Here is a 22,885-nt window from a genome sequence, read left to right as displayed (position 1 = left end):
TGTTATTATTGTTATTATTATTGTTATTGTTGTTGTTATTGTTGTTATTATTGTTGTTATTATTGTTGTTGTTATTGTTATTATTGTTGTTGTTATTATTGTTATTATTATTGTTATTATTGTTATTGTTGTTATTATTTTTATTATTGTTGTTATCATTGTTGCTATTATTGTTATTATTGTTGTTGTTATTACTATTGTTATTATTGTTGTTGTTATTGTTGTTGTTATTATTATTGTTATTATTATTATATATTATTATTATTATCACTGTAACATCAGTGAATGTCTCAATTCACTCAATTAATGCTAATAGTTCAACTTGGAGGTTCAACCGGATCGACAACGTGATAAAGCGCTACATCAAATTATTATTATTATTATTGACTTTTATTCCTCAGTGGTGCAAAGTAGAAATGATTTTTCTTTTGCCACTTCTTCCACTCTCTTAATATTTTGCGAAGATGCCTCGTCGATAAAAGGGGAGATTAAAAAAGCAGCAGCAAATGAATTTCATTGTGATTTTAGTTTTGCATAAAGTTAACCGCACAAACATTTAAAATGATCCCATTTATCCCAATTTGTGAGTTTCTAAGTAAAGGCATATTTTAATCACTATTCACTAGAGGGCGTTAAAAGTGAGAGACCTGAGTTCAATTCCAGGCAGAGGGCGAAACCTTGGGCAAGTTTCCTTACTCCACACAGAGCCTAATAATAATCCCTCCAAAACCCAAAACAATAATAAATTGGTCATTTTCAATCTACGACTGTTTGTGGGACATTGCTGTGCGCAATTGGCTGCCGCGTTCGCCCACAAATATACAGTCAATTCACTTTACAGTGTGTTCTGTGAAGCGCTTTGGGACGTCCTCCCGACGTGAAAAGCGCTATATCAAATGCAAGGATTATTATTATTAAGTGTAAAACAAATGCTGTTGTGCTTAATTAAACTAATTTATGTCAGATACAGGTACACGTAAGGATTTAAAGAAACCATTTCAGCGAACAACTTGACAAGCCCACCATTTTTTTCTTCTTTCTCGAGGTCTCCTTCGTACAGTAAAGCAGTTTGGAAATCAGGAATGTTTCAGCAGATTTCAATAAACGTAAACCGTGATAAAGAGAATACAAGGTGTGTAGAATGGATTACAAGACCGTAATCCAATTGCCAGTTTCAGGTGACTTAATTAATGGCAAGACCAATGTTTGCACAATTTAGAAAGATATCTGAACTCCAAGTTTAGATTACGGACTATAATCCTTTGCTACTTTTAATTGGGTTACCAAGTTCTGTGTATTTCTTGACCCCTGGCTCCAAGCTACACGATGATACAAAATTGATTGGGATCTCAGAGCACATCAGATTATGTCAAGTGGTACATTGTAAAGGAATTCATCTTTCTCCATATCATAGTTTCGCCCTCAAAATATATAGTCAATTCACTTTACAGTCTATATTGTGAAGCGCTTTGAAAGACATGATAAGGTGCTGTAGTAAATGCGAGGATTATTATTATTATACATGGATACAGTGCAGGTATATACATTTCTGTGTTTAAAACAGTACTTAAATTAGATCCAATGTTTTTCTTGTAACAATAATAATTGAAAGTACGGCCTTATGTAGCTACAGTTAAGGGCAATCATTAAACTTTGGAATACATACCACATGTTAAGGAAATGAATTGCTTTTGAAATTAACTGTTTCTTTCGCTCCAGGTTATTGAGAAGACAGTATAAGAGGAGGGTTTTTGAAGATTTGGGCAATTCAAAAAAGATTTCATGACAGTTGAGCAAAACGAGACAGGAAATGGAATTAAACAGAGAATTGAACTTTGTACCCTTGTGATGCAATTTCTGATAGCATCTGCCTTTGATACAGCTCGTCAAATGGAAAAATTCCACTGTTTATTCCCTTGCCTCAACTTGTCACTCTGAGAAAGATGAATCGGTTTCAGATGGCAAGAGCGTAGCTTTAGACTAGAGCATTAACGGGCTAAATTCCACTGGCTGATAAAGCAGGAATTTCAACCCTAAAAGTTTAATTGGAGTGGGTTCAAGCCCCACATTAGGACTGAGAACTCTGTATCGGCTGGAGGACTCGCCTCGCAAGCGAGAGGACCCGGGTTCGATTCCCGGGCAGGGTGAAACCGTGGGCAAGTTTCCTTACTCCACGCACACGCCTCTGTTTACCCAGCAGTAAGTAGGAACCCGGTTGTTAGTCGATTCGTGGATCGCATTCTGGGGACAATAACCCCTCAAGAAATAAATCAGTGTCACATCAATCCCCGACGGTTTGTGGGACACTGTCGTGCACAATTGGCTTCCGGGTTTTGCCCACGAGATATAGTCAATTCGGTTTACAGTATATTCTGTGAAACGCTTTGAGACGTTTCAATGGTGTGATAAGGTGCTATATCAAATGCAAGGATTATTATTAGTATAATTATTAATCACCCATGTGCGAAAAGGAAGCTTTTGATGCCAAACTCTACAGGGAATAGTGACTGCAACTAGTTAATCCTAAAAGAGGCATCTATCAGCTACGATACACAATAGACCACCCCAAAGCCTAACCCCTAATCAGCGGTGCAGTTATCTGTTTATTTTGTAAAGGAGCGAGGGCTGATTGAATAATTGTGTTTTGTTTAGATGCTGGGCCTCCAAACTAAAGCATTTAAAGTGCCTGTCAAAGTGATAATGTTTTACTGTTTGGATAACGCTCAACTGTATTTAAAACACGTGAAATCCTGCGTTCATTATTAACAGGGAGATGTTTCATTTGGTCGTATTTTTATTTACCCTGAGATATTCCTGCTTACTTTATATCCACGAAGCCATTCAAAAGTGTAAAAGGAGTATTTAATAGTTGTGAAAGTTGTGACATTCATCTTTGTCTACGAAATGCAGTCACTCCCATTTACACTAAATCCTGTGTGACCTTTTGACAATGTGATAAGGTGCTATATGTTTTGCCCACAAAATATACAGTCAATTCACTTTACAGTATATTCTGTGAAGCGCTTTGAGACGTCTCGAAGTCTATCAAAGGCAAGAATTATTACTATTTTATTAAATGCAAGATTATTACTATTATTTTCAGTTTAGTGTAACTAAAACATATTTTCGGTTAGTTCCGTTTGAAAATCAACAATGTGTGGAATCAGTACTTTACAATTAGAGACGTGATGACAGAGTGCGTGCGCGAGCTTTTACTTTGGGGTGTCCTGTAGCGTAGTGGTTAGCGCACTCGCCTCACAAGCGAGAGGAGCCGGGTTTGATTCCCAGATGGGCTGAACCCTTTGGCAACTTTCCTTACTCCACACACCTCTGTTTACCTCGCAGTAAAGTAAGAACTCGGTTATTACTGAATTGGTCAGTCAATCCGCAACTGTTTGTGGGACGCTGCTGTGCGCAATTAATTGGCTGCTGTGTTTCGCTCACAAAATACGATCCCACTTTACAGTATCTCCTCGGAGACCTCTTGCCGAGGTGATAAGAGGCGCTCCATCCCACGCAGAGGATTATTATGATTACTTTACAATTAGCGGAGTCTATTTATTTTGTTTATCGCGAATAGAAGACAGCTTTGAGGTTAAAGTGGATCAACTTCCTGGCGTTTGTTTGCAGGGGGTGGGGGGGGGGGGGGGTGAGGGGAAAGGCATTCCATTGTGAAATTTGAATAGAGAGTATCAGATCTTTTAATTGGTTTAAAGGGCTGAAAAGTTTAGAGTTACCCATTCCCACCCCCACTCGCTCTCTCGCTCTCAGCCTAGGTGCCTGGTCTGGGCTGGGAAGTCGTGCAAAGAGGAAATGATGTGGTAATAGCATGTTAATTACAGCTCAGGACACATCAGATCAGAACAGAACAAGTAGAGGGATTCTCTCAAATCTGCTCCTATTGCTTCCAGAGGGCTGGGAGAGAGAGCGAGAGAGTGAGAGTGAGAATCTGGCTATATTTATTCTCTCCTTCTGCACAGATTGAGACCTTTTTTTTTCTTTTCAGCTGTTTTGCAGCCAGGGAGAAGGAAGCCAGAGATCAGCAAAGCTGGGGGCCCGAGCAAGGCAAAGGCAAAGGCAGGCAATGTCGACTGGATTGGGTTGAGACAACAACAAGTTGGGCAGAGTTTGCAGAGAGCCAGAGACAGACAGAGGGAGGGAGAGAACTGTTGTGTTGTGTGTTGTGTGTGTCTCAGAGTTCTGGGAAAGGAGGGCAATGGTTAAGCTGTTCTTCTCGCACTGACCCACAAGCAATGGAAGAGTTGGGTTGATTGAGGATTTGTCTTTCCCACAAGGTAAAATTGGTTAGTATCTTTATTTCACCTTTTTTAACAAAATTTTTTCCTTGTCTTCCCCTTTTCACTGCGAATTGAGGTTGGGCGAGAGCAGTATGTCAGCTAACTTACCAGATTTTTTTTGGGTGCAGCAACTGTTTTATGTGCCCCAAGGCACTTTTATATATAACCTTCATTACGTTCTAATGTTCCCAAGTTTTTACTGTGTCCCATACAGTCAGTCTTCCAGTTTCAAAGCCTGGAATGTGGGTTTAGCTACTTGAGCCCCAAGGCAAGTGTGATCACAGCTGTTGTACATTACAATGCCAAGTTAAACTTTCAACAGAGTAACCATAGGAGCCTGCCCGCCTGTTCAAAATCTTGGGAAGCATTCAACTAAATCTTTTTTTTAATTCTCTCTCACTCGGTACTTTACTCTGCTGTATAATACGGCAAGGAGTCCTGTATCGTAGTGGGTTAGAGCGCTCGCCTTACTAGCGAGAGGACATGGGTTTGATTCCCTGGCAGGGCGAAACCTTAGGCAGGTTTCCTTACTCCACACGCCTCTGCTTACCTACCATTAAGTAGAAATCCGGTTGTTATTCGATTGGCGGATCACTTTCCGGGGGGGGTGGTAATGATCCCTCCAAAGAAAAGGGTTCCGCAATCCACGGCTGTTTGTGGGACACTGCTGTGCGCAATTGGCTGCTGCCGTTCGCCCACAAATATACAGTCATTCTCATGTCCTGCAGCGTGTTTTGTGGGTACAGATGCCTCATCTTAGGTCTGCTGCGAGCAGGGTTTAGAGGTCACCTGGGAGCACCTGATTTGCACATCAGTACGGTGGATAGTCATGCCTGCTCATCCAGTTAGGGCCTTAGGACATCCTCTCGGCGTGAAAGGCAGAGTGCAAATGTAATTTGTTGTAGTTGTTGTTCATCCNAAAAATGTTCGGATAATTCAAAAACTTGTGGACTTTGCATGTGAGCCCAGAACCCAAACGTATTGGGGTTGTGCAGAGGAGGGAAGGGAAGTGGTCAGTATATCTCACAGAACGCAGGCCTGCTTTTAACAACAAGAATAATTTCACCGATCGAAGAAAGCTGGGTATGCAACAGCGTATAATCAAACTATATCAACAACCTGAAGTTGAGCTTTTGTAACATACATTGAAATGGTGATTGTTTGATAACATTGAAGCTTCAAGGATGTTTTCTGAAAAAAGTAACTTGCCTTGAGCTGTATTTTGATGGAAAGTCTAAACGTTTGGAGGAGTTTAACTTCAGACAGAACGGTCCAGTTTATAACGTGGATTGTTTTTTCACTAATAATAATCAAAATAATCTTTGCAATTGATATAGCACCTTATCAAATTGTTGAGACGTCTCAAAAAACGCTTCATAGAATGTATTGTAAAGTGGATTGACTGTATTTTGTGGGCGAAACCCGGCAGCCAAATGCACACATGAATATGCCACAGGCTGGTCGTGGATTTTTATTTGAGGGATTATTTATTACCCCACAACAACCGGTTTCCTACTTATTGCTAGGTTAAACACAGCATTAAAAAATTGTATTAAATGAAATGTAACATTAAGAAACGGTCCTTAAAAAGTGTTGGGTGATCCAGTTCACTGCAGAAATTTTTCAACAATAAGATGCATTATTTGGGTGAGCTAAGGGGATGGTGGGGGGTTGGGCGTGGGGGGAAGAGAGAAAGTATAAATAGATGGGCTGTGAACATCCAAACATGTGGAACTCCTACATTCCCAAGATAAAATCCTTTGGCTTGAGACCAGTCCTCTCTCCTTTTTTATATTCTGTTGCCAGCAATATATTTTCTTTCCCATTAGGAAAAATTATTGAGTTCTCTTTTTGTTTTCTCTTCACTGTGAGATCTGTTTGCAGCCCAAACTCTTGGGAGTAGTTTTTTCTGTTTGTCAATGCTCCATTTTTTATATCAGTGTAACTCCCATCACTGTTGTAGCCTCTTGTTTCGAAGTGCTGTGGGACATTACCCATTCATTAGTTATTATTGTTTTTTTACAACAGTGATATGGTTTATATAACAACTAAGCCTTACATTTGATATAGCGCCTTTCACGCAGGGAGGATGTCCCAAAAATGCTTCTCAAACACAAGTCAAGCCTGCTTGAACGTTTGACCAGCATTAATATGAAAATTTTTTATATTTATATGAGACGTCTCGAAGACATGATAAGGCCCTATATCAAATACAAGAATTATTATTATTATATGCAGTGTTTCTCAAGCGTGTGTATTGCAGGGACTCAGAACGTGCAGACAAACCACACTCAAGCCCCCACCTCTCCACGCCCCACCACATATTTCCTCCTCTCTATGCTTTAATGCCTTTTCTGAGAGGGCTTCATGAACCCAGAGTAAAAGAATGAAAATCTTGAAAGAAATACAGCAAAATCCTTTGTGTTATCATACATTCCCATCACTAGCAGAGTCTCCACAACCGTATCTTATCCCGTTTAATGTTTTGATTTGATTTTTCATTTTAATCTTTGTATCTTCTATCTGTGATGCAGTGATCATTTGGGTTGATTAAAGCCAATTCGAGCAAAACTCTATTTATTTGGATTTACTCTATATTAAATGAGGGTCCTAGTTGGCAAATAGTTGAATTTAGTTATAACTTTGAAGCCAGCTTTCTACAGTTAAAATAACTCACGGAAAGCTGGCTTTAAAATTACAGACCGTATGTAAGAACTAAATGCTCGTCCAATTAAATATTTAATTTTGAGCACATAGTAAAATATATATTTTTCACCATTTATTAAAATCTGTTTTCACCATTTTCAGGAACTGATGCAAGTTTGAAATAAGATATGTGAAGGTTCGAAGAATTAAGGCAGATCCAAAACAAGCGCTTCTTTATAATTAAGTGCTCCGAGACATTGTCCCACGTGAAGGGCGCTATATAAATGAAGTATGATTTACAGCGGTTCATCTCTGCAGCTGATAAGTTCTCTATCCAGTGTGTGATTGAGCCATAAATACTTCGAACCTTCCAGGTTCAACATGGGGTCTGTGCTGAATTAGGTTCATATTGATAAATGTTTATCAATGAGGGGTTAAAATATTGTATTGCACTTTTCTAAGATAATTGGTGTTGAGATTGCTGTGATGGGTGTAAAAACCTGTCCAGTAATAACACTTGTTAGTAATATTTTGCCCACAAAATATACAGTCAATTCACTTGACAGTATATTCTGTGAAGCGCTTTGAGATGTCTTGAAGACGTGATAAGGCGCTGTATCGAATGCAAGGATTATTATTAAAATGTTGCATGGAAAAATTTAACTGTTGTTCAGAAATGTGTTTTACTTTTGACACCATTTTCTTCGTGTTGTTTTGTTCTAGTCGTGGTTTTGAGTTAACGTGTCATTGGTTTAGACTTAATAAAATGTAAATGTTAAAGATTCCTTCCACATTTTTGCCTAATGAACAGTGGCTGGTTCTCCTGTGCTGTTTTCGCTGATGTGTTTGGAAAACCTTTGTTTGTGAACATGCAGTGAGGAGAGAAATCATGACATTTCTTGCCTCAGATGAACGATTAGTGATGGTTCTGCTTCTCTTCCTGAACCAAAACAATTCCTCGCAGTTTCATTATGTACGTACGCTCCCCTTTTAAAGTTAGCATTTGGCAAAGCTTCAACGTTGAAGAGGTTTACTGTCCAGACTGGGATTAACAACAAACAAATTAACAAATTACATTTGTATAGTGCCTTTCATGTCAGGAGGACGTGCCAAGGCCCTGGACAGTCAGGAGTTTGGACCCGAGCTGGGGGTTGGGATGAGGAGGGGTGGGGGGTAGGAGGGCAATCAAAGGCACGGTCGAACAGGAGGGTCTTGAGATGTGCCTTGAAGGAGGTCAGAGAGGGAGCGAGGCTAAGTTGACTGGGATGGAGTTCCAAAGGATGTGGGCAGAGAGGCTGATAGTGGGGCAGACTAGGAGGGATTATCAGTTGTTGTCCAGTGAGGTTTGAATGCTACAAATTTAATTTAGATTTTTTTGCACATAGCAAAATTGGTGATGAAACAGCAATGGGTTTGACAGTGACGGGGGTGGGGGTAACCTCAACAAAGCTGAGTGGCTTGGGTTAGGCTGTGGTGATAATGGACTGTGTTGAACTGTTGAATGAATATCTGCGTTTCAAGTCTGAGCTTGATTCTGCAGAAAGATATTTAGATGTTTGAGATGAAATGAAGGGAAACATCCTGTTTGGCTTGGCAGCTATTATAGCTCAATGCCAACTTTAACGTCTTGAATATTATAGTAATGTGGTTAGTTAGTGCAAGTATTATTAATGTTTCGTGAGAGCAGGAAGCTGTTTTGATGCATATTTAATAAAGAGTGAAACCTTGTTCGTCATTGGTGTTAGTTTTTTTTTATAAAAAAAGTTTTATTGGTTTTTGAAAATAGCATTTCGACGACTGTTGTCTTCAGGATTTATTTCTGCAACAGGAATACCATTTACCCCTGGACCAATAACTTGGGATCCCTACCGGGTGAAGCTGTAGGATTTTTTTTTAACACACAATATATATTTATATAACAATCCCTTTTTTTTAAAAAATAATAATTTGGTCACTCAATCCACGACTGTTTGTGGGCCGCTGCTGTGCACAATTGTGCCTGCGTTTTGCTCGTAAAATACAGTCAATTCGCTTTACAGTATATTCTGTGAAGCGCTTCGCGACGTCTCGAAGACGTGACTGTATCAAAATGCGAGAATTATTACTTATTTGCAGATTATGTATTTACACTTCTCTCAAGAGAAGCAACTCCCGCGATAGAAATGCAACTCATTTTTACCCCGGTTGCGGGACGTAACAGACCCATCAACTTGTGGCGAGGTGGGGCGTTAGCTCTGCGTACTCGAGGTTCTACGGGCAAACTAATGGGGTCGTCAGCAAAGGTCCTCTCTGTACCAGCGAGTGTGGGGGCAGAGGTGCTTCTATCGAGTGGCTAAGTCTCGATGTCTCGAATAAAATAGAACACAGAACTGATCTGCTGCTCTCAGCTCCCACAGTCTTTGCTTCTGGAACACTGCCACTTATTTCCCTTCCAACACAGCAAAGCCGAGAGGGCTGTTCAGGCACAGATGCTGAGGTGCTGTGCTCTAACTATTGCATGGATTCTCCTGCATCTCCCTTGTGAAGCTGTGAACCAGCAGCCCCTAATTTGAGGACTGTGTTGCCTCCCCCTAAAGTGCTCTGTTTTAAGGCTTGTGACAGTTTTCATTTTTTAATGGAGGGTGAGAGAGCGAGAGAGAGACGGGGGAGGTGGGGGGGTGGTGTGTGTGGGGGGGATTGACTTTCAGCATATTCACAGCAAAATGGCAACCAGCTGAATGAAGCTTGACGGGGTTTCAAAGTTTTTGGCAAGCTTTCAGCCGTCTAAACACAGAGTGCTGCATGGAGCCAGATAACCTATTCTGAGAATTTTTTTTTGCGTTGTGCAGTATGTAAGACGATTGCTTGACTGGATTGCTTGTGGTTATAGAGTTGCCTTGTGGAGCAGAGGAGGATTCATGATGTGAAAGCAGATTGTTTTGCCTATCCTTTTATTTATTTGTTTTTTTTTGGGGGGGTGGGTTTGTCTTTCTTTTAATCCTCTTGTTGTTTTCTTCCCTCCCTGCACTTTTTTTTTTAAAAAAAAAGTTTGCTTTTGCGTACCCGAGCCAAAGGTTCATAAAAATGTTGATTGTAATTCCTTTTTTTTTGCAGGTACACAATGGGAAGTCGTGTGATGATCCTTTCTGTTCTGATGACACTGACTTTTCCATCTTCCAGCTGTGAAGGTACGAACATGACTTGCCCGTTTTAACTCCCTAACTGTCGGATTGGGCTCAGGTGGCGGGTTTCTGCCCGCGCCAGGACGTCTTGGCCGTCCACAAAAAGAAATCGATCTACTGTTGTCGTTGAAAAAAAAATCACGTTTGGGGGAAAACGTCAAACCACGTGCTATTAATTTAAAGAGAGTTTCCTCAGTTATTTTTCTACAGCACCGTCTTCCGCAGTTTTGTTTCGAAACTTAAGCTGTTCCGATCAGGCAATCTGCGCCCCCCCACCCCCCCATCCCCCCAACCTCCCTCCATTTCATCTGTCCCACCCACTCCCTCCATAACCCCTATATGTGATGCTCTGTGTCTCTGGCAGGGAATCGCAAAAATATTGCCTATGTGGCCCATGGATGTTTCTCAAATTGGGCATCCGGACCTCAGCAGCCAACAAGCCAGGCACCCCCCCCCCCCACCACCACATTTATTTCACTAGGTTCCGACTGCCTGAACAGGCCAGCGATGCAGGACTACGGGTGATGCACTGATTTCACTGAGGGCTGTTATAGGGCTTCCTTGCAGCCAAGCTCAGTGGTAGCACTCTCGCCTCTCGAGTCAGAAGGTTGTGGGTTCAGGCCCCCACGTTGGGACTCAGAAGCGCATAGTCTAAGGTGACAGACACTCCAACGTGGTGCTGAGAGTGTGCTGCACTTTTGGGAGCTGCTGTCCTTTGAGCTAAAGGCCTTGGAAATATCAGAGACAGTCGGACATTTGGGTACTTGGCTATCTTAAAGTTTTGCTCGAATTGCCGTGTGGAGGGTGGGAGAAATTCTGTGGAATCTGACGTTTTCCAGCACACACACTCCTCCTGGTGGCAGCAAATCTACATCAACAACCTTCTCTGTCGGTTGGATATTTAGTATGTGTGTATTTGGAACATTGCTCGGGTGCAAATTGACTACTACGATTTGCCTACAAATCTTTGCTTTACAACATTTATCTGTGATGAGAGAGAGAGAGAGAATATATGAGCAGAGTGTTGTACAGGTATTCTATGGAGAATTTGTTTGAAGTTCATATGTCACACTGAATAATTTCTCTCTTGCCCTTTGGAACTTGTTAGGGTTTTTTTTTATTAATTTAAAATTGCTGTGTATTTTAGTTATGTATATGAGTACTTCAAATGGGAACTAAGAGTGTGTTACCAATCAGCGCCAAATTTGTTTTTCATTAGCTGATGAATCAGATTATTGAGGTTAATGATTCCGAAATCTTCTTAATTGATATGTGCAGTTTAACTTCAACTGTAAGATTAGGTTCTGTGGTTCAATCAAGGAGAAACTGTTTCCTCTGATGGGTGGGTCGGTAACCAGAGGACACAGATTTAAGATAATTGGCAAAAGAACCAGAGGGGAGATGAGGAACTTTTTACCCAGAGAGTTGTTACAATCTGGAATGCACTGCCTGAAAGGGTAGTAGAAGCAGATTCGATAGTAGCTTTCAAAAGGGAATTGGATAGGTACTTAAAAAGGAAGAATTTGCAGGGCTGTGGGTTAAGAGCGGGGGTGGGGGAGGAGTGGGACTAGTTGGTAGTTCTTTCAAAGAGCCGTCACAGGCACGATGGGCCGAACGGCCTCCTTCTGTGCTGTAAGATTCTACAAAATAAGGTCAAGTTTCCAAAGGTATTGTAATACTTGATTCTATAATTCTGTAGCTCAGTGGTACCAAACTTGTGTAGAGCTGGTGACAAATTCAGGTTTTGTGTTTGTTTTTGTGAAATTTAAATGCACAAGGAGATGATGTAGCTCAGTTAGAAGGTTGTGGGTTCAAGCCCCACATCGCAACCTGGATCTCATGTGAGACATTTAAAGCAAGGTCCTGTCTGCCGGTTCAGGTGGGTATTAAAGATCTTGTGACCCGATTGGAAAAAGTGAAAGCAATTTCTCAGTGGTGTCCTGGCCAATAAAATTGGTCATTCATTTCATGGCTGTTTGTAGGTCATTGTTGTACACAAATTGGCTGCCGCATTCACCCACAAAACAGTCACTGCACTTTGCGGTATATCCCGAGGTGCTTTGAGACGTCCTCCTAACGTGAAAGATACCAATGACGAGGATTGATATGTATTGACCCACCAACAAACTGTAGCTTGGAGTCGTGGGATGTAATTAGGGTTAAATACATTTTAATACTTAGAATTCACCCCAATTCTGAGAAATGCTCTTTGAGAGAACCGTTGTTGAACTCAGTCGATGAGTACTGGACTAAGGTTCCGTTTGTTCTCAGGGAATGTTTGGAATATTTTGGTGTCAAGGATACAGTTGCAAGTGCCATTTAGTGGAGTGAGCTCTACATTGGGGGAATTCTAAGTTTTCACTGCGTCTGTTGAGGTGAATTTGCAACACGAGCATTGCATTTTCTTCACCCAAAAACGGGTTTAATCAACGGGGTTCTGTATAACTTTCTGGAATTTTTGTTTTGCAGATGAACAGCTGAAATTAAACGAGGTCCGGTATGAATGTGTGTGTGAAGGGATGTCGTGTGAGGGAAAGGATCGCTGTTCTGGACAGCATTGTTTTGCCTCGCTGATCATCAACGAGGGTCTTCCTGATTACCAGAAGGGCTGCTTCCAAGTGTACGAACAGAGTAAAATGACATGCAAAACTCCACCATCGGCAGATCAGGCAGTGAAGTGCTGTCAGGGCTATTTGTGTAATATGAACATAACCGTTCAACTGCTACCAAAAGGTGACTTTTTTTTTATGTGAACCTCTGTTTGTATGCGTTGCAGAAACCTGAGAATCAAAGGTGCTTTCACACACCTGTTTGCAAATTGTAGGACATTTTCTGAGTCACTCGGGAACCTCACCACTGCATTCTTGTGCAAATACTGCATGTCTGAAAGAACATTCTGTGGAGCTTTACAGATCCTCAAGATGCAAATGGGGGGAAAAGTTACAAATGCATTACAGTCAGCGTGGCATAGCAGATATGTATGCTGTCTCCCACCTGAATTTCGCTTGTGTGAGGTGCTGAATTGTACCCGTTTAATTTCGTCATGAATCCCCAAATAGCCCATGTTGTGAAGTCCTGTAGCGTAATTGGTTAAAGCACTCGCCTCCCAATAATAATGTGGTCACTCAATCCACGGCGGTTTGTGGGACGCTGCTGTGCGCAATTGGCTGCTGCGTTTCACCCACAAAATACAGTCAATTCACTTTACAGTATATTATGTGAAGCGCTTTGAGGCGTCTCAAAGATGTGATGAGGCGCTGTATTAAATGTAAGGATTATTATTGTTACATTATTATTGATGAAACAGTCCTGTAATTTCAGTGAGACTTTGATGCCGTTTGTGATTTGAACTTATTTGCGTGTTTGTTGTGACATTTCAGAATTGTTTTCTTTCCTCTCGAAGGCAAGTTGCAGCAAGGAGCAGCGCTGAACTATAACGTAACAACCCTGACTGTTGTTGTTATTGCCCCAGTGATTGTGCTGATTATTGTCTCTATGGTGACCGTCTTGATCCTCCGAAAACTTCACCAAAACCAGATGCAAAGGCTGAATGCTCGAGAGGTTGAATACGGGGCCGTAGATGGACTGATTGCATCCAATGTCGGTGATAGCACACTTGCAGTAAGGCTTTCCACTCTTCTATTTTCAGGACTAATGTACCTTACTTCTTCCCTGCTCGAGAAGCACTATGTTTTGCATCGTATCGCGTGACGTTAACGCACAATGTGTTGGTGTCTGTATTCAAAGCATGTTGTTAAACTGACTGGTTTCACATACTTCAGACTTTCAAATCCTGTTCAGCCCCAATGCATTATTAAAATCGCGCAAGGCATTCAACCAGAGAGCGCGTGAAGCCCAATTGTTCTCCACCAATCTCACAATGTGCTTTCAAGTACAGCCCTGTCTGTTTTGTTCTTCCTTTTCTCCCTCCTGCCCACCCCCCGACCTCCCATTCCCGATTCTCAGTTCCAGGAACAATGAGGACATTTCAAAGTGAGCCAACAGAGTTATCAAGAGATTGTGAGCTTGGAATGAGCACAGTCAAACATTGATAGAACTCATGTTCTGTTGTTGCCACAGTACTCAGGATATGACTTCACTCCACTACCACCAGGTCATGGTGTGAACATCGATTGGGGAAATTATATGTCAAATGTTTTTTAATGTAAAGACAAACAAATGCTTCACATGCTTGGTTCTATATTTGCAACGGACCTGGTCATCGCAGACTGAATTATTTGATGTCTGAGCCCCAATCTTGAGATATGGAGTCCTATACCTTAGTAGTTGGAGCACTCGTCTCGCAAGCGAGAGGACCTGGGATTGATTCCCAAGCAGGGAGAAACCTTAGGCAAGTTTCCTTACTCCACACACACGCCTTCGTTCACCTAGCAGTAAGTAGGAAGCAGGTTGTTAAGCGATTGTGGGATCGCTTTTCCGAGGGTAATAATCCCTTTGAAAAAATAAGATTTAAAAAAAATGCTAATTTGGTCACTCAATGCACGACTGTGTGTGGGAGGTTGCTGTGCGCAATTGGCTGCTGCGCTTCGCCCATAAAATATGCAGACAATTCACTTGACAGTATATCCTGTGAAGCGCTTTGAGACGTCTCGAAGAGATGATAAGGCGCTATATCAAATGCAACTATTATTATTATGGTGGAGGAAAGGCTGGATCTGTCTGGCAAACATATCCCACATTACTGTCCGTCTGGCAAACATCTGGTGTATTGCTGACTAAGAAATTCCATGAGAACCATCTCCTCTGCAGCTGTTCAAAGCCAGTGAAGACAAGACTGAGTTCTCACCTACATTTATGTCTTATGGCACTATTTTTATCTTCATCATTTCTGGTTAAAACATAATTTATTTGCACATATTTTCCCTAAACATCGAAGGGTGAGGATAAACGTAAATCTTTTGTCCCACAAAATATAAAGTCAATTCATTCAGTATATTCTGCGAAAGGCTTTGAGACGTCTCCACAATGTGAAAAGGTGCTGTATCAAATGCAAGTATTATTATTATGTCCCTGCAGGATCTGCTGGATCATTCCTGTACTTCAGGCAGTGGCTCAGGGCTTCCCTTTCTCATACAGAGGACAGTGGCTCGGCAGATCACTCTGATGGAATGTGTCGGTCAGTAACAGTCACTGTGTGTTTATAGGATTTAAGTACGGGTGAATTGATATAAATTTGCTCCGCTGAATCATGGGTTTGCTGACATTCTGGTGTTGCAAGCCTTAACCGTACAGTGTGACTTGAACATTGCCCTATTTAATGACAGAGGCCAGGATGATCTAGTTGGCGGGTTATGTCCTTAATAGGATTAAGGAGAATCTTCGGGATGAATTTCCAAGCCAAAGGAAAATGAAATGAATGCGAAAGTAATGCTTTAGTTGGTAGACGTATTGATATGGAGTTAAGATCATTACAAATAAAACAAGTGTGCTGGGAGATTCTGAACCCAGTCTGTACGAACCAAGGTTTATTCTTTGATTTCAGGAAGCGAGTTAAAACATGTAGTGATATCTTGCAACACAAAAGTCTAGTGTGTGCATGATGTAACTGATATTATTGATCTTTACTCCGTAGACGTGCGGGTTGAATGCAATAATTCAGTCCTTATTTGTGCCTTAACACTGTTACAGACTCTGTGGGGGATTCTTGTATTTCACTAGATCTCTAAATAGAAACGCTAAAGAATTGCCGATGACACCTGCTCAACAGACATTTCTGCAGGAGATGAGCCCTGAAAATGTTTCGAGACCCACTGAGGAAAAATGTACAAAATCTCAGACTTTAGCGATGTATCCCAGTGCTAATTTTTGCCACGGCACATTTGTTTGAAGCCACACCTGATAGAAAGTAGAAAAAAAATCAGCAAGAGCATGGATGAAAAGAAGTTAGACGAAAGTAAAGATCAGTGTCATCGTGTGTAAACTGAATATCTTTTCTTGAGAAAGGGATCCTTAAATCGAAAAAAATATTGGCTTCCACACCACAGACTTTGAAAATTTTGTTTGAGCGGTCGGGGGTCTGGCATTTTCTTCACCCTGGTTCATTTTACAGGCAAAGGACGTTTTGGTGAAGTGTGGCGGGGGCAGTGGCAAGGAGAAAGTGTGGCAGTCAAGGTATTTTCTTCCAGGGATGAAAAGTCCTGGTTCAGGGAAACTGAGATCTACAACAGCGTCTTGTTGAGAAACGAAAACATTTTAGGTGAGTTATTGGAATTTTTTTTAAAAAAAGTTAAAATACTATATATTGACTTATAGAAGTTAATATCCTATGAATATTAGAGCATCTTTACAGAATCTTACAGCACAGCACGTGTTTAATACATCCACAACTAGAGGCGAGATGGCATTGAATAGTCTATAACATGGCTTTGGTTAGGGTGACTTTTACTTTGAAAACAAGCTGTGTCAGGGATTTCAACTAAAAAATAAATAATTAAAATTAAAAAAAAAAACCCTGAGAATGTAGTAGTTTGGTGTGTGGTGGGGGGGAACAGGGGGTCTGTCTCCTTCATCACCCCTCATCCAATATGTGAGATATTGCAGCTGGATGTACAGTCGAACCTGTTTTCAGCAACCATTCCAGGGATTGGACCAAAGTATAGCCTTGAGGTAAGGGAGGCCTCTGAATAAGGGATTATTGGTTTGTTGACTGGGCCCCAAAAATGTATTAAAAAATGTTTCCGCAGGCCAAAAATGTCCGCAAGTAGACTCCAGCTAGCCTCCTAGCTCATGTACCACCCCCACTTCACTGATGAGGAGGGACGCTCAGTGTGGGGCTGGTAAGTGCATTAGGAGTCTAGCGGGAGTCTATATGAGGGTCCACGGAAATTGGTGATGCATTACCAGTAAGTACACTTACGTTCACTTAGACCCGGCCACTGAAAAGGGTTCCTGTACACCAACAGGGCTAAAAAGAGTGGCCACTGGTTGCATAATAAAACTGTTGAGAGTGCTTGCACTCTGTATCTTAGCAACCCAAGTCTCAGACCAAATGATAAATGACGTTCTTACAAGGAAAGAAAAAAAAGGCTCTAGTTTGGCACTCACTCACGCAGCACATCAAGAGATTGGCGGATCCTACATTTCCTGGAGATTATTTTGATCTATTTATATTTAAAGAATATTAAAAGCTTCGCTTTGTGACAAGTGCTAGATGTTGTATGAAAATGACCAGGTGGTGTTTTTAACCTTTGGAATTTTTTTTTATATATGCACTTTATTGCTTCCAGGAAAACATAAAACCGGCTTGCGTTTCACTAAAGTCTCAAACATTCATTTAAACATTCAGTTTAAATGTTAACTGAAATATTGATGAACATTGCCACAGTGCGTGTGGGTGGTGGGGGGGGGTGTTGATGGGGTTGGCAGGGGAACAGAGCTAGGTGCTTCCCATGTTGGGAGCGGGAAGAAAGGATGTGTGTGTGTGTGGGGCAGTGGATTTATATTCGCTGAAGCTGAATCCATGTTTGTGATAAGATCTTCTTCAAAAACTGTAACGTTAAATCCTGGGGAGTTCATGTCAAACCTTAGGGTGATGTTTCTAGACCAACGTTATTCCTGACTGACATTTTTTTTCTTAGGTTTCATTGCGTCTGACATGACGTCGAGAAATTCCAGCACGCAGCTGTGGTTGATTACTCATTACCATGAGGCAGGATCCCTCTATGATTATCTGCAGTACACCACCCTGGACACTGTGGATTGTTTACGGATAGCTTTGTCCATCGCCAGTGGTCTAACACATTTGCACACGGAGATAATTGGGACACAGGGGAAAGTTGCAATTGCGCATCGAGACTTGAAGAGCAAAAACATCCTTGTCAAGGAGAACCGGCACTGTTGCATAGCGGACTTGGGTAAGAGCAATAATAATAATAAAAATAATAATCCTTGCATTTCATATAGTGCTGGATCACATCTTTGAGACGTCTCAAAGCGCTTCACAAGATATATACTGTAAAGTGAATCGACTGTAGATTTTGTGGGTCAAACGTGGCAGCCAATCACGCACAGCAGTGTCCAACAAACAGTTGTGGATTGAAGTGACCATATTATTTGTTTTGAAGGCATTATTACCTCAGGAAAAGCGATCCGCCAATCGACTAATAACCGGGTTCCTACATACTGCTAGATAAACGGAGGCGTGTGTTTGGAGTAAGGAAACTTGGCCAACATGTTGCCCTGTCAGGAATCAAACCCGGGTCTCTCGCTTGCGAGGCGAGTGCTCTAACCAAATTTCTTGCACTTTTGTAGATGTGCAATCCAGTCAATTACAAGGTGGCTATATATAATATATATTAAAAAAAATTGCCTTGGCTGGGAATAATGCTCTTTCTGCCAAATGGATGGGTTACACATCCTCCTCAGAACTTTGCTGCTGAGAACACAGAACAAACTGCTTTTTACTATCTATCATCATTATCCAACGGTTTCGAGGCCACCTCACAAAATGGATTAACAGGAAAAAAACAGATCCTGCTCATGATGTCTGGAATAGCTCCATTAGACTGCAGATGCTCACTGCAGAGTATCCGAGAACAAAAATAAGCGACGTGTTCGCGATTATGGAGCTGCAGTGTTATGTGATGTAGATATATTGAGGGGCAAAAAAAAACATACTTGTTTGATCAAGAGAATGGTAGTCACCCCTTCTGAGGTGATTTAAAAAAAAAAGATTATTCTATTTATAAAACTTGTTGAACAAACTATATGTGTTTAATACCAAATGGGAGTGAAGTAGTAATAAGAATAATATTCCTTGCATGTGATATAGCGCATTATGATGTCTTTGAGACATCTCGATGCGTTTCACAGAATATACTGTAAAGTGAATTGACTGTTTTGTGCAGTTTTAAAACTGCCCAAACAACAATATTTTGTACAGAGTACCTTTTGCTCACTTCTTTTTCTTCTCAAATGTTGTGATATTTTGATAATTATTAAATTAACTGAACATATTTTTCCACCCACATGTACGTGACGCATAATAGCAATAGAAGATTCAGTGTCGTGTGGCAATATTTATATAATTTGCTTCATTTTTGTTTTGAAGGTCTGGCTGTGATGCACTCACAGTGCACTAATCACCTAGATATGGGGAATAATCCCAGGGTTGGGACTAAGCGATACATGGCTCCTGAGATATTGGATGAATCCATCCAGGTCAACTTATATGATTCCTATAGGAGAGTTGACATCTGGGCCTTTGGGCTGGTGCTTTGGGAGGTAGCCAGGAGGACTATTAGTAATGGTGAGTATTTACTTAACAATAATTCTTGCATCTGATATAGAGCCTTATCACGTCGTTGAGACGTTTCAAAGCGCTTCACAGAATGTACCGCGAAGTCATTGTGTATTCTGTGGCAGAAATGCGGCAATCAATTGCATGCAACAGTGTCCCACAAACAGTTGGAGATTGAGTGACCAAATTTATTTTTTTTGTTTGTTTTTTTGAAGGAATTATTACCCTTTAATGAGCAATGAATGTCCCAAAGTAATTGGGAGCCTTAAATCCAGTACAGGAGGGGAGAAGTGATCAATATCTGAAACATGATATTGCTCCGAGTTAGATTTATTTGAAAGTTACCTTTAACTTGGAGACAAATATAAACAAACCTGTTCAGGTTGTTTACTTGGAGTAAAAATGTGATCTCGTAGTTTTCAAATCGTCCTCTTCTCACTCACCCTGAATCGCTCTGGTGGTCTTCCTGAAAATGAACTTGGCCACATTTAATGGCTTGAATTCCAACAGATGGCGTGGTTTGGAGTACAGGCTTACCATCTGTCAGAGCAGTTCAGTCTGTTACTGATACAGACTTACTCTGACGGCAGTTTTACTCTACGGAGTCATAACGTAGTATTGTATCCAGCGTGTAATAAGTAAACTTGTATTTGCTAAAGACTGTTGTATTTACAATAAATGTGATTGAGGTGAACCCTTCCCCGCTCATTTTACTGTGTTTTCCTAACTTGAAGCTCTACCCCATTACAGATCTATGCCCATAGGAAGTGCATGTGGTTTCCCTCTTTTACAAGATGCCTTAGAAATGTGGCCCTTTTACCATCTATAAGATATCTGCCAGGCCCCAGTTTTTTTGTTTGTTTGTTTCTTCACTGTGCACTCGCCTTGACTTGTTTTCATTCAATGAAGAAAAAAAATTATTTGCTAGTTCCACGATAATAATAATAATCCTTGCATTACATATAGTGCCGTTCATGAAATGAGAACTTCTCAAAGTCCCTTAGAAGTAAAGCAAGGATTTTGTGGGTGAACATATGGATAATATTGTTTTTTTTCAAAAAATACTGTCCCTGCTAATTTCTATGGAATGCATTACAACTTGTCATATAAATCATTGGTGATGTAATTCAAATCTTGCGGAGTTGACTAAAAACATACTCATTTGGTTCTGTTTTTGTTCAGGAATTGTAGAAGATTATAAGTCTCCGTTCTATGATCTAGTGCCCAATGATCCTAGCTTTGATGATATGAAGAAAGTTGTCTGCGTGGATCAACAGAGACCAAATATTCCAAATAGATGGTTTTCAGACCCTGTAAGAACAGCAGTGTGTTTTAATAATAATCCTTGCATTTGATATAGCGCCTTATCATGTCTTCGAGACGTCTCAAAGCGCTTCAAAGAATATACTGTAAAGTGGATTGACTGTACATACTTTGTGGGCGAAACAAAATATATACACATATATATCTGTTATGTAAGCTTAGCTGTTATTTGTTCAGTACTGTGCAGTGAGGTAACTAAGAGTGATAGATAATGTTACCACCTCACTTAGAGCATTCTCTGTTAATTTCAGCTAAAAAAAAATTAAATACAACTAGAGGTAAAATAGTTGCAGTGACATTCATAAAATCCTGCACTAGCTCCATCCAGGGATTTGTCGGTATTTCCAATAAATATACTGTGCAGATAATCCCACTCCAAAAGAATAGTTAGTATTGGGATACACTATTGTATAATAATCCTTGCATTTGATATAGTGCCTTATCATGTTGTTGAGACGTCTCAACGCGCTTCGCAGAATATAAAGTGAATTGACTGTATTTTGTGAGTATCAAAAATGATGTAAGCCTAAAATGTTGGGGGGGGGGTGAAGTGTAATAAGGTCTACCTTTTATAGTTTTCATTTTTTAATTGAAAGTAATAAGTAGTTTGTTTTGGGGAATAGCAGCGGAGTAAGATGAGAAATTGTTCAAATGAGAATTCTTTCAGCCGTTGATCTTCAATTCTTGGCTTTGCCACTAGATGGTACGTTTTGCAAAAAGGTCCCATTTTATCACAGTTAAACTGGACAAACTGAACACTTTACATCTCGAATCGTAGCACCAAATCGAAAATAGAGGCCGATGACAATGGTATTATAGAACAAGGAGTTTGGGTTTTGGTCTTATTGAAGAAGGGACGATTTTTAAAAAAATAAAAATAGCTTTCTGATATAATTCTTGAAGTGAATAATTCTACTGTCAATGTTGTCTCTCTCGCAACAGACGTTAACGTCGCTTGCAAAGGTGATGAAGGAATGTTGGTATCCAAACCCATCAGCGAGACTAACTGCACTGCGCATCCGAAAGACTCTGACCAAAATAGACGACTCGTTCAATAAGTTTAAAACCGAATGCTGATACAAGCTCCTTCCCCGGCTTGTCAGGACCGTCAATCATGGATGTTTTACATATTTGCAGATGCATTGGCTGAAGGAGAGATGTTTGCAGTTGCTGAAAGGCTGCGTCTCAGTGTTCGAAACTCGATTATAAGTGTTGTTTGAGAATGGTTAAGAGGGTAATTGTGTTGACGTGTGAATATGTGAAAGGCTTTAAAGGTTGATATTTTTTAACAGTTTAAGATATGGCCCGAAAGGAAGATGAAAGGCAAACCGGTATTTAAAATAAAACAAATTAATGCGTCTTGGGGAACTTTTTTTTTAAAAAAAGAAAAAAATACTCGATCCCGTGAGTATTTTAGAAAATATTAAGACCATATCTTTGTGTTTATAGAATAAAAGTTTATATTCCAAATGTCATTATTGTCTGGTGGCTATTCCATAATTATTTTGCACTAGAGAACTTTGCTTTCCTGACTTGCACAGCATTTGTTACACTTTTAAATACTACAGTCCGGCTACCCAAATCAGAACTGTGTATACAACCTGGCGACTTTCTGAAGCCGACTGCATTTAAAGTTATTGAGACAAAATGCCTTAGATGCAACGCTCTCTCAATTTCTGTCCAACTGATAGGTATTTTATGCGCACATGCACTGAAACTTATTTAAACATTATTTCGCACTCCCTTTTCTAAATTTTAATCGATTGTCATAAAATTCCTACGTGGAGGTACTACAACATTTTCATACTCTCTCAGCGGCTAAGCTTACATTTTCTTCTTTATTCCTCGCATAACCCACCTATTGATGGTAATCGAAAGTTTACATTTTAACTTTGGTAAAATTCAATCTATTGCTGAATCTTAAACAGCAATCTTATTCCTACTTTGTTCGTTGTCATTGTACAATGTAAATGCTTTCACAGAAATTAAAATAATTATAGTCATTTATTAATCCATGGGCAGTTTGTCAAGGTACATGGTCTTATCTATAAAATATTCATTGTGAACCTCACCAGACAAATAACTACTGTATTTTTGTTTTGATCTACATTTTATACCATAATTTAGCTGTCGTTTGTATAATTTTAAATAGAACATTTCCAAATACACCGTGATACATTGTTTGTAATTATTTCTGT

General features: G+C 40.3%; 1 protein-coding gene across 5 annotated transcripts; it reads left to right on the top strand.

Moving 5' to 3' along the window:
• Positions 1 to 3,771: 3,771 nt before the first annotated feature.
• LOC103176404 (activin receptor type-1) lies at positions 3,772 to 22,061 on the top strand. Of its 5 annotated transcripts, none has more exons than XM_007889907.2 (10): positions 3,772 to 4,295; positions 10,038 to 10,111; positions 12,575 to 12,838; positions 13,509 to 13,726; positions 15,143 to 15,242; positions 16,176 to 16,322; positions 17,704 to 17,979; positions 19,176 to 19,373; positions 20,547 to 20,677; positions 21,630 to 22,061. In XM_007889907.2, the coding sequence occupies exons 2-10, from the start codon at positions 10,045 to 10,047 to the stop codon at positions 21,762 to 21,764; spliced, it is 1,536 nt and encodes a 511-aa protein (XP_007888098.2). In that variant the 5' UTR covers positions 3,772 to 4,295; positions 10,038 to 10,044; the 3' UTR covers positions 21,765 to 22,061. The 5 variants fall into 5 exon arrangements, with proteins under 5 accessions (XP_007888098.2, XP_042192166.1, XP_007888097.2 ...); XM_042336232.1 differs by having other exon boundaries at positions 3,772 to 4,304; positions 13,578 to 13,726; XM_007889906.2 differs by having other exon boundaries at positions 3,772 to 4,304.
• Positions 22,062 to 22,885: the final 824 nt, after the last annotated feature.

The sequence above is a fragment of the Callorhinchus milii genome, unplaced genomic scaffold, assembly GCF_018977255.1.
Source record: "Callorhinchus milii isolate IMCB2004 unplaced genomic scaffold, IMCB_Cmil_1.0 Scaffold6, whole genome shotgun sequence".
NCBI classification, from domain to species: Eukaryota; Metazoa; Chordata; class Chondrichthyes; order Chimaeriformes; family Callorhinchidae; genus Callorhinchus; species Callorhinchus milii.
The sequence above is the reverse complement of the archived record's forward strand: the minus strand, read 5'-3'. Positions and strand labels throughout refer to the sequence as shown.